The sequence below is a fragment of the Dreissena polymorpha genome, chromosome 7, assembly GCF_020536995.1.
Source record: "Dreissena polymorpha isolate Duluth1 chromosome 7, UMN_Dpol_1.0, whole genome shotgun sequence".
In the NCBI taxonomy this organism is placed as follows: domain Eukaryota; kingdom Metazoa; phylum Mollusca; class Bivalvia; order Myida; family Dreissenidae; genus Dreissena; species Dreissena polymorpha.
The window spans coordinates 79598904-79611863 of record NC_068361.1 but is presented as its reverse complement, the minus strand read 5'-3'; the positions used below and the strand labels follow the sequence as shown (position 1 = coordinate 79611863).

General features: G+C 34.9%; 1 protein-coding gene across 4 annotated transcripts in view; it reads right to left on the bottom strand.

Moving 5' to 3' along the window:
- LOC127837245 (CDP-diacylglycerol--inositol 3-phosphatidyltransferase-like) overlaps window positions 1-12800 on the bottom strand; it is a 74184-nt gene extending 61384 nt beyond the window's left edge. The window contains exons 1-7 of one of the 4 annotated variants that reach the window (XR_008029193.1): window positions 12460-12800; window positions 11184-11243; window positions 9604-9738; window positions 9195-9348; window positions 8609-8681; window positions 7554-7635; window positions 6246-6641 (exon numbers count right to left, since the gene is read on the bottom strand). Coding sequence is in view for 3 of the 4 variants with exons in the window: in XM_052364163.1 (XP_052220123.1) it covers window positions 6595-6641; window positions 7554-7635; window positions 8609-8681; window positions 9195-9348; window positions 9604-9738; window positions 11184-11243; window positions 12460-12499 (591 nt within the window). In the remaining variant the exon portion in view is untranslated. The remainder of the gene's footprint in view (window positions 1-6245; window positions 6642-7553; window positions 7636-8608; window positions 8682-9194; window positions 9349-9603; window positions 9739-11183; window positions 11244-12459) is intronic. The other 3 variants (XM_052364163.1, XM_052364164.1, XM_052364165.1) reach the window with 3 other exon arrangements.
- Window positions 12801-12960: the final 160 nt, after the last annotated feature.

Sequence of the window (12960 nt, the reverse complement as noted above, 5' to 3'; positions counted from 1 at the left end):
AATCGTTTCGCATTGCAACGCTTTATAATGTTCAGCTTTTTAAATCGTCAAAGAATATAATGGATATTTTAGAGTACAGTAAATGTTCAGCGTTAATGTTTCCTCACAAATATCATAACTACAACGAAATTTTGCGAATCTGAAACATTTTTTTTCTCAATTTTGTCAATTTACCAAAACGTGAAAAGGCCCCTTTAATATTAAGGTGAATTTCTGGTATCAGTATATTAATTTGTGAAGAGATAAAACTTTTAAAAAACAAATTGATTATGATAAGGTTTTTATTTTGGCAATGCACGAAACGGGACATAAGATTTTTGCAAATGTATTACAATACTTTAGCTATTTGCAAAGTGAAGTTCTAAACAGTATGTTTACAATCTGTCCTGTCGTTTTTTAAACCTCTTTGAACCCCGTTGATCCTGCGCCCTGTTATTACTAGACTGAAGAATAAAGCGCATCGTTCATTTTATGGAGAAAAAACAAAATGGAGATTGTTATAAAGGGGTATTACCAGTCGACAACTTTTGTTAGTGTTCTTCTTGTTGTTACATACAATTTTGAGACATGCACATCCCATTAGTGCCTAATAAAGATAGAGAACTTGAAGCTCGGCGTGATATATTTGATTTGTATCAATTAATGTAACTGAATCTGGCAATCAAAATATCTTTCGTAGAATACGAGTATAGCCTTAACGGTGCAAGTTATATACGTTATATTTAGTTTGTCGTAGCTTTAAAGATTGTGAATACAAATAACTAATATCTTGAAAAATGGTTTCAGTGCAACACTTTCATCCAAATAACATTTAGCTATTTTGAGTAACAGTGACCGCAACGTTGGTCCAGCTGGCTTAAACAAACGCAAGCTTCAGCTCAGTGCAAGGTGTATCCAAAGCTCATTGATTGGTCAAGTAGATTGGTCAATCGATATTTAGGTGAACGAAAACTTAAAATATCGACAGGAATCCACCGTCGCACAACCGACCTCCCGCCACACCCTTGTGATTACTTCGTTAAACCCCTGATCGATTATTTTCTCACAGGCAGTTTTTGCCGAAACGAGTTTATCGTGAGCAAAAGGCGTTTTTAAAAGACATGAAGTACAATATACCTTTCCGTGATTATGTTAATTAATTGGGCGAGCCGATTGTAGAATATCTTTTTTACAAGAGGCCCATGCGGGCCTGAATCGTTCTACTGGCTGGAATCAATAGGGCTCAAGCCCTTGATAGTATGAACCATCTGAGTAAGTTTTAAATAAACAGACCCAAAATGGGAAATTTATCGCATAAACAAGAAGAAACGTAAAATTTAAACTTCAAATGGCTCCTTTTCAACAATAAGTTGGACAAATTTTCTTCACTCTCAATGGGGTTCTGGCCCTTGATGATATAAAACATCCCTTGAAGTTCCAAAGGATAGAACTTTATATGTAAACAAACAAGAAATGTGTTTGTCGGAAACACTATGTCCCCTTCTGCGCCGCTTTGAATATTTTTTTTTACCTTGGACCTTAAAGGATGACCTTGACCTTTCACCACTCAAAATGTGCAGCTCCATGAGATACACATGCATGCCAAATATGAAGTTACTATCTTCAATATTGCAACAGTTATGGCAAAATGTTAAAGATTTTCATTTTTTTCTCAAATTCAAGGGAGATAATTCTGGACTCATAACTCCGATATTGCTAATTTTCAATAGGGTTTGACTCATCATTCAGATAAAGACACTGTGCAAGTTGGGAAATGATTGGATGAAAACTGTAGACATAATTGCGAAAACAAGCCTTATTTCACAATTTTGTCAAATTCAAGGAGAGATAATTCTGGACGTTTTACTCTGATGTAACCCATTTTCAATAGGCTTCGAGTCCTCATTAATATAAAGACACTGAACAAGTTTGAAAAGAATCGGATGAAAACTGTGGACTTTATCGCGTAAACAAGAAAAAGTCTAACGCACGCACGCACACACGGACGGACGACGGAAACCACGCCATGACATAAGCTCTTTAGGCCTACGGCTAGTAGAGCTAATAAACCACTCAGTTACAAATCTATCAGTTGAGTTGTTGTGGCCATCAACAATGATTGTTTGATTGAGCACAGATACGTGAAGGTGCTTTGCGGTCAAATATTTTGTTAATATGATGTCAAATTAATGCAATAGGCATTCGTTTTATTGACTAGAGACGTAACTATGTTAGTACCAACCTAGTGCCATTTGGTGGTATGACTATCTGAGTGGCCAATAAAGCTGTTCGTTACAATTATAACGATATGTATTGTATTGTTTATTGTCATACGATAATATACATACAGATATAACATAGACCAATCCAAATTTCTTTCAAAATCACTCATGCCGCTAAAAACAATATTATTTCCGATCGAATCGTTGGCTTTGTTGTCAATTAATTATCGTTCAGCAATGTGCCCGAAGGATACTAATGCCATTGCTTAAAAGAACTGGTCCCTGACAGAATTCTGTCGCAAAGCTTCTGCACGGAAGTTGCAATTGATCATGTTGTCTAGTTAATATAAGAATTTTGCAAGATTAAGACAATAATTATGTATTCAAACTAGTATTTAAAGAATAAAGAACAATGCATGAAACTCCAAAGGTTGTTATAAAATTATTTTTTGCTGAATCAGATTTATTTCTAACGAAAACGATGACTTCATAGTTGATTCCGATTAATATAGGGTGCCTCCAAACATTGTCTGTAATAAACAACTACTGACCAGATAAACACTTATATCAGGCCCCTTTGTTTCAGGTCGATATCAGCGTTCGGGTATGATAAATAAAATGCAGCAAATTGGAACTGAATAAATTACACTAAATAACCAACCAATAGTGTTCCCGTACATGAAACACGATTTTGAATAAATCATGCTTTGATTTCAAAACAATCCAATACAACAACAGAGTCATTCACTCAAACAAAAACATAATATACTGAGAGGTGACACGTATCATACTAAAATATATTACTGACACAGGTATTTTATTTACAATTCTCAAAATAGCGGTATTTATAAAAGATGCCCTCAAATATACATTACACACAAGTCTTACAGTTTGAAAGACATGCCCCGTATTTTCAAATGACAAGCATTGTTCAGGTACAAAAAAACGCACCATTACTTTGTACAAATTTCAAATAAATTGCTGCAAAAATAACACAAAATAAACACGATTTCCACAAAAGCCTGCCGAACAAAAACCTGCTTTGTAAGGTGAGCGGATAATAGACATAGGTTTCAATTTATTCACTTTTTTTATCGTCAATTTGAACTAGATGATAACAAATGAAACATGAAAGAATTGTAAAATTGTATATAAGCATCATTTAACTTGCTAACATTATTTAACATTATTTTAATAAACTGGAAGCGCTAGCATGTGCAAACCCATGCAAATAGGATTTCTATTACAGGGACCTGTGTAAATTTTCTTATTTTTGAAAATATCATAAAAATATTATTTTAAATAGCAATGGTTATACTAACGCGTTACCAATGAAATTAGATACTGACGCTTGTTCTTTTACTCATAATAATGATAAACGACACCTTACTCTAATTGTCATCATGGTCATTGGTAATCATTTCTTATTCGCTTGTTTGGTTACATATATAATGATGTACACATACGTTTTCAAAGTTATGACAATGTTTCTTTGAATATAAACAAGTCCATTTAAAACAAATGGTTCCCTTAAAAATTTCATGTGTTCACCAACACTTAAGAAGAATTAAATGTACTGAATATACTTACTCAAGATTGTAAAACTACACGTTTTTTTAATTATGACGCTATGAATGATGCTAAAGCCATAATAACGAACCTTAATAAATAATGTTTTGTATTCATGTGGAGTTACATAAGTGAAAATACGGAAAATTAAAGTTCCACTGACTGATTTTTATTGGTTTAGATTATAGTTCAAAGTTAATGGCAAACAAGTTGTTATTGTTTTGACAAAGTCCGCGAAACGGTAGTAAGAGACCGTCAAGTGAGCAACTTATTCTCGCATGAATATGTAAACAATAAAAACTATGTCGTAGCCAATGCTTAACAATTTTGATTCAATAATATTTTTTTACATGTATTAAAGTTCAAAGTAAAACTATTATTAATGGCGAACAAGTTGCTTTTGTTTTGACAAACTCCGCGAAACGGTAGTAAGAGACCGTACAGTGAGGAACTTATTCTCGCATGAATATGTAAACAATAAAAACTATGTCGTAGCCAATGCTTCACAATTTTGATTCAATAAAAAAAAATTAACACTTTGTATGACACTGTCATGTTATATAGTGATGTTCTTTGGTTTTGGCAGCCAGCCAAGTCAGCTCGTCTCAGAAATCGGTATCATTACTATGAGCCCCAGGCCAAAAATCCGTTACATATTTCATCCGTTGTACATGCCCCGCACGTGGTTTTATACATGTACACGATACAACTGAATGTCTCGTTTTTAAACGCGAAAAATGCGCACGTTTTTAAACGTAGTACTGCAGATAATTAACGTTCGCATATTCTATTTATTAATCATAACAATAAGAGGACAATAATGACCCTGATTCGCTCATCTGAATTCACATTTCGATACGAGAGTGATCTTAGCTGGGAGATTCGTTTTGAGATTTTACTATCATGATTCGCTAAACTGAATTTAAATTGCGATACTAGAATTTCAGTATATCGATATATACGTTACTCCAAGTTTGGATCAATTTCGACCCCAGCGGCATGATTTGAATAAGCTTGTTAGAGGTCCAATATACGATGGTCCATGCCAAATACCAAACCGCTTTGGCTTGTCATTTCAGAAGAGATTTAAACAGTTTTCACTTTATAGTTATAGTTACAGGAAAACAAGTTACCCCCATGTCATGGCCAGTTTTTACCGCATTGATATGATTTAAACGAACTTGACAGAGGATCATCATACGATGGTACATGCCAAATATTACACAATCGAGCCTTGTCTTTTTTTTAATTGTTTTTCCTGCAAAGGTATATAAATCATATTGACCCCAGGTCGTGGACATTTTCGAACAGAGGTAAATGATTTGAACACACTTGTGTACATTATAACCTCGGAGGCATGCATTTTCAGAGGATTTTGAAGTTTTAATTCTTAAAATATATTGTCCAGCCATCGTTACATAAATATGCAGTAGGCCTGAACGTTTCTATAACTTTGGTAGAGGATCGCCCAAGGAAAATCCATAGGAAGTTTCGTGACAATCTGCCAATATGAAAATCGCCCATCACTATAGTTCTACATTGTTTAAACAGCTGTTGTTTGTTCCTTTCACACCAGAACTGTCTCGCTCTTTTACTTCCTACAATTGTTTATTAAACACAATAGTACATTTCAAATTGAAGCATGCAATCTTTCATTTTCTATTTCCATTAATTGCTAACACGCAGTAAAATCTTTCACTGCGTTGGCATTACAAACAGTGTTTCACAAGCTTCGTTTTTAACACGGTACATGATTCGGTCGGACAACACAAGGTATGCATATCAATTGAAAAATGCAGTTGAATTATGCTCATATTAAATGACCCGGTTGCATGCAATTCACAGACCTTAAAAGCACTATTTAGTTTGTTTGAACTTGCAAAAATATGGTATTGAACATCTTAAACCAACATGTTTGCGTTATAATTGGTTGTAGAAAATAATAAAGTTGCCACGTTATGCGAATACACCACATGAAGATGGTCCGACTTCGCATACAATTAATAACAAGAACTTCAAGATGGACCTAAATCGCCATTTAAACCGAGTCGTGCTTAGAATACGGTTTGCCAGATGTCAGCTTTCACAATTATTTTGCTAACAGTCTTAATTAAGGGAGGCGGCGAATTGTGACCCTATGGGCGCATGTTACTAGCTACATACAAAAAAGACCCTTTTTGAAATTAACCGACGACGACAATTATAAAGTGGTATTCATTTAACTTACCAATTTTACTTTAAATGTAAAATAAACGCTAATCAAACAAAAAGACGTTTTCACATTTTATTTAGTCGTACACAATGCAAGAACATATAACATATCATTTATATTTTGGATACAAAATAGACAACGTGCCACGTGGTGAATTCTATTAAACAATGTCCAATTTGAAAACACTTCGTTCGTTACAAATAATGGGATTTCGACGGTGCTATATAAGAACTACTGTGCTATATAATCCATGGAACTGGAACCTAATATCCGGCACATGGCATTACCTAAGTGTGGCGTACATGTACATTTATATTAAATACCAAGAAACATGGGACCGTTATTCCTTTAAAACACGTATTCTACTAATATTTGCATAACGTTGCAGTCAATGAAAGATTGTCTAGTTATTTTCAACGTTCAGTCATCATTTGCATGCAATCTTTGGATATGTGCTCCATTCATGCCATTGGTCATCCGAGTCAGGTGGCCATTGACGTCATCGCCACCTTGCGACGAACTACGGTGTTGCATAAGTGCCAAACGGTACATTCGGTCGAAGAGTGTGACAAGCATAATGCACAGGCGGGACACGGCCCAAGGCGCGCTGAGGTAGGCAAGCAGATTCCACAGTCCGACTTGCCAGCCAGCTATGGGGACTGCAAATGGACGCATCACAATGTTAACGTTGTAATAATTGGGACAGGGATTGAAAAAAGGCGCAAACCAGCGTATACCTTATAATACATGGGAACATATTGTAAATAGAAGTATCGCAGAGAACACATAATTAATACTGGGAAAGAGACTGCAAATAGATGTACAGCAGCGTGAACAATATAATAAGTGGAAAAGATACTGTTAAAAGGCGCATCGCAGCGCATGCGTTATAATACGTGGTACTAATGCAAATTGAAGTATCGCAGAGTAGACATTATTTTTATCCCACTTTTACAGCGAATTCGGTTGATTAAAGCACCGTTGATTAAATTTCTGCTATCAACCACGGCACGAAATGACGTCATTTTTTCGATAAACTGACGTCATAAATCCAGCGAAATTATCCAGCTAAACTTATTTTGTTTAAATAAAAAGGTTTACTGAATAAAAAGTGAGATAAATAGAATAATAGATTAGTGTTGATTATAGATCAGGTTGATTATAGATCGCCAAGGCTCGTGCTTTTTGTTTTCTAAGTCTCGCATGATAAACCTGATCTATAATCAACACTAACCTATTATTCTCTATATACGTGGGAAAGAGACTGCATATAGGCGTAACACAGCGAATATATTATAATAGTAAGGAACAAAAAACAGCAAATATATGTATAACAACATAATAATACTCGGGACTTTCATTGGAACACAAACGCACGCGTGGTGTTAACGTGGTTCAGTCTTTGTGCAATTTTACATAATACGTATTGTAATGTCCTTTATGTTGTGAATCTCACTGCAAATATTGATAAAGAAAATGATTATTTTTAAATAAATGCGTTGGAAAAGCTTTTAATAAATAGTAAGTATTGCGTTGAGCAATTGTATGTAAGTTGTAAGAAATCATAGCACCTGTGGGTCCGGGGTCACCATGACCCAGGTAGAGGGCCAGCAGGAACACGTGATTTCCGTACACCCAGAACAGGTTCGGCACCTACATAATGAAATATACTATGTAGCAGGATCGACTCCCCTCATGACCAGATTCAGTTCCAATTTAAGTCGCGCTCTGGGATAATGGGGTTTAATTTATGTACGTAAACTGTCGTCCCTGATTACACAGCATATTCCGCACAGGCTTATCGAGTGGGACACTTTCCGCCTAGACTGGTTTACCATTTAAACAAGCCTTCATGTCAACGAAAAGTCTAATAAAAGCGAACAGTGTTGTCCGTGATTACTATATGCGGGCTGCACAGGATAATCTGGGACGGCACTTTCTAATCTGGGACGGCACTTTCGAATCTGGGACGGCACTTTACGCACATGAATTAAACCCGTTTTCCCACAGCGGGGTTCGTTATTTTTATTTCCCCAACAATTTATGTCAGCATGTAGACATTTGAAAATGACGCAAATTAATGAATGCAACGGGCAAAAATGCATTTGTTTGGTTTACAATGCCGCTACGCAACTTATATTATACATTCCACCCACTCGTGTAAACGGTCAGATGATTGCGATGTCTAGGGGTGGTACCAGAGAAATACAAACGTCATCAAATCAGTCTTTGACTGACATATATCCGCTGGTGTAATGTGCCGTTACACTCTGATTAATAATACTTGTAGTATATTTAATAAATCAAAAGTAGTTTACCTAGGATAGAAAATAACGAATAGCGAAATTCTTGTATCTATATTTTGAGGCGCTCCATAGGATATTAAATCGTAAATATACTGCTTTTATCAATGCATACAGTTACATCTGCTCCATTATGGTGTTTTATGTCATACTGTATATAATAATAATGATTGATTAAATTAAGTTATTAACTTACATTTCTTCAATATTATTTCACAAATAGTATAATTATTATTGACAAATTGATTTATATTTTCGGAAATCTTGGATATTTAGATGGCGCTCCGATGAGGAAACACATAATAGGCTATATGAGTACTTACATAGCTGTTAAAATAAATTTTCGTCAGCCAATTATCTTGGTGTTTGTAGTCGTTATTTCTAAATCTCGCTGCACTAAAATCAGAGTATACACATCTGGCCAATGCATTGTGAGGAAAGATGTTTCTATAAATCAGGATCGAACGATATAATCTAAATAAAGCAGATAAAGACAAATTTATTCTAAATAAATTAGGTACAAACCATTTCATGGAATATATTTACTAAGATGTTTAAATTTCAGACGACGGCAGAATCTAATATAAGTGTTTTTATTATAATTATGATAATACAAATGGCAAAAAGATATTAATGATTTAATTAATATAATAATGAAAACATTGACGATGATGAAGAATAAGAAAATGATGACAAACATTTTAATCATGAGGCCTTTCATTTATTATTATATTATTTATTAGTATTAAATTATTGTTATCATAATTATAATAATAATAATTATTATTATTATTGATATCATCATTATCATCATAGTCATCATCATTGTCATGACGATGATAAGGATTTAGATAATACAGATGCACACGAAGATGATCATTAAACTCATTACTTGATAACGATATTTACAAATGATAGATGCTCCATTGGCCGCAGAAATCTAGTATTGAGAACATCTGAAACGCCAGGGTGTACACCGGATAAAACGTGGCGAGCACGTGACACAACGCCGTCACGGACGCTTCGTCAATCAGGATGTCTAATAGCATGCCAAACTCGGAGGCTGAAATAAACACTGAACAATTTTAATATTTTTAGTGCTTAAATACACGCAGTTTGTTGCGTTTATCTTAATACAAATTGGAAAGTGTATGTTATATGAAAAAATATGCGCGCTTATTTATATACCTACACATACGCTCTTTATCAGTGACCTTGGGTAGACAATGACAAACAAGCATTTTTGTAAGACTGGCCTCAATATAAAATAAAAAAGCGCTTACTAAATATTGCAAGTCAAACGTATTAAAAACGTTACTTTGTCCAAGATATCTCGCTAGGTTCCCGTCCAACTCGTCTAAAGCAAAACTGACGAAATAACAGAGAGCTGCCGCACATCTGTCTGTTCGAGCGACGTAGCAAAACAGACATAAGAATAGAATTCGAATGTAATCTGAAAAACATGTAGATGCATATTATTCCGTGTTCAATAGACGTTGTCTTTATCATTATAATAAAGTATTACCATCATTAAACTGGTCATTTTGCATGAACATTAAAGGGATTTCTCACACTGGAATCAGTGGTACAATGTTCATAGCAATGACCATCGTTCGGGTCATCATCATATTGCGATTATCATGCTCATGGTCATAACAATCATCATCATCATCATCATCAACATCATCATCATAATCACCATCATCATCGTAGTCGTCGTTTTCGTCGCCATGAATATCATCATTATTATCATCATAATAAGCATCAGTATCACTATCAGTAGCTTGTCATTAACTGCTTTCAATGCTTTATATTGATAAATTTAAACATTTGAACTAAAAATCCCCAGTAAAAAATAAGAATACAATTTTAAAAAAGAAGAAAAAACGTTAACCTCCACAGGACTCGAACCACTGACCCCTAGTAGTAGAGTCATGGAGTTTTGGAGTAAAATGCCTCCCGACTTTACCACACGAACATCCACGCTCACGTCAACTGTGGAGGTATTTTTAGCTATATAAGCAATCCTCGTAGTTCGCCAAAATATCGATTCGTGTCGAACGACGCTTTTGACTGTTGGACAGTCCCTTTAAGCATCACCAATGAATACTTCATCAAGTTTCTCTTAATATTTGGAAGGAAAGATAAGTGAGACGCCGTGTTATCTGTGATGCAGTCGTTCACACGAGATTTCAAGTTTACACGAGTTTAAACGCTCACTGTGACAACGGTATGCATGTCAGCATTGTATTGTCGCAGGACATGACCTTAAATATCATGAGTAAATCGTGATATTTTAATTTCCTGAGAATTTTACATAAGATTTTGTATTAAAGGTTAAAGATGAACTCAAAGCTAATACGGCGAAATATATTAAAGAAGGCCATTAAGAAAGCCACATTTTTGCATTCTTAAACTTGAACGACATAATATGCGCGGCATTAATTTCATAGCTTTCAGTTTTGCTAGAAACGGATATGTAGCTTTTGAAATATTGATGCAACAACTTTCCTTCCGAAACGGAATGGTAGTTTCACATTTGGTCACATAGAGCTAATGCTACGATTGGTTGAAGACGAGTCTAGAGATGAAATTTTTATTTTAAATGTTGAGCCGTGTGAAACACAACAAAGATACGTTATAAACGTTCGACCATTCTGAAAAAACACCATACGTATATAACGTGACATAACGTAATAAATATTTGCGATTTGAAAATATATAAATATATGTTTTATATTGCAATACATTTTTAAATGCGATTTCGGGTGCACGTTTGTGTGAGATAGTGTTACTTATAACAATTATGAATTGATATATAGCTTAATATATGCTATCATATTATGATAACATATTTAAGTTTTTCACTCTCTGTACATTGACTACATTCATACGTACCAATTATGTTTGGAATATACAACAGCACATGAGTAGTATTCCCTTTACGATGTGGCGAATCTGAAATCAACAAGTACATGCACGTGATTGTGTGATAATGTATTTGATATTTACACTATGCACATGCCCTGTGGTTCTTGACAAAGCCACTTTAAGTCATCTCCGTCATTGATTAGTCTAGTACCAACTGTTCAATACCCTATTTTAATATATAACAATATATTATGCTATACAAATCTCTTTCTCACGAGGAAATACATACTTATTAAGGAAGAAAACCTTGTTTGAAATTATTAAAATGGATGTATAGAAGTTATACTTTCCAACAATCGTGAAATCGAATCCTTATCGGGGTTTAAGCGGACACAAAAACAACATATATTATGCTTAACAATTCTCTGCTTAGAAGCAAGGTGAACATGGTTATATGCAACATGTATAAAACCAGAAAAGCGTCTGAGTAACTCGCCTCCTGTTCAAGTTTTTGCTATGAATTGCTTATGAGTCTTTAAAAAATGTCTTTATTCAATTAGATATCCAAGAGACAAACATGAGTCAAAATGCGCATCTGTAAAGGGTTAAGAAATTATAGAAAAAAAGCTTTCATAAGACTATTTTTGGATATCTTTTAAAATTGTTATGTTTCATTGTATGTATACAAACAAAACAAGTAACCCCAGGAGGCCAGGACTGTGCCAAATTTTGACTCCAGAGGCATTATTTTAACAGACTTTGATGAGGACCACCTTAACATGGTAGACACTAAATCATGGGCTCCAAACCTTGCTGCTTCATAGATATTTTAAATTATGTACAATATAATCACATATGTATATATAAAGTATGTGACCATGGACGTGGTCAGTGTTAACTCCAGGGGCAAACATATCTAGCAGAGGACCACTAGACAATGTTTCACACAGAATATTTAACCTCTGACCGTTTTTATTTCCGAGAAAGAATGAAGCTGTTAGCAGTTTTTTTAGCCCTGGTGGCACACATGGAATGGACCGGAAATTGTTTAACCACTTTGAAATAACGGCACTCTAGGATAATTTCCTGCGAAGTTATATCTGTCATGATGTTAAAGAGAGTCATTAGATTAAAAGTTTAACGGACGCAACTCACGCACTGACGGGCATTTGGGTAGCCATAAAGTTTCTCAATACACACAACTTCGCCTACACCGTATGCGCATCCACCACCATGGTTATTTACATGTAAACATAAACACATGGTTGATACGACCTTTGTTAACGAAAGCGAAAGAACTTACGACTTTTATTTGATTTTTTCCTCTGATTTTGTAAATCCATTCGTGTTAAACCGGTCGAAACATTAACACACTTGTTGTCATCAATCACTACATGTAACAACAGCACTACGTAGTAAAACACAATACACTCGTGTATCTACGATCGTGGTAAAATTATTGTGTAAAACTTTCATTAAGACACTATAATATGTATTACTTTAACACTGTTGAAATATCGTTCAGTATGTGACAAGCAGCGCAGTTTTCGATCCTCTATTACGAGAATGAGCAGGTAGTATAAGATTCCAAACCACGTGGGTAATGTGTTATTGGACATTTTATTCACGGGGATGTACCCTCCAATGGCGTATGCAGCTGCATTGTACCACACAGTTTATACTAAGTCATACCGATGGAAATGGGAACACCGCGATTGTGAATATCAAAATACATTGGTGTGGTTTTGGTTACTTCTGTTGTATGTCCTTTTTACTCATGCAATAAAATAGTTGTTCACGGTGT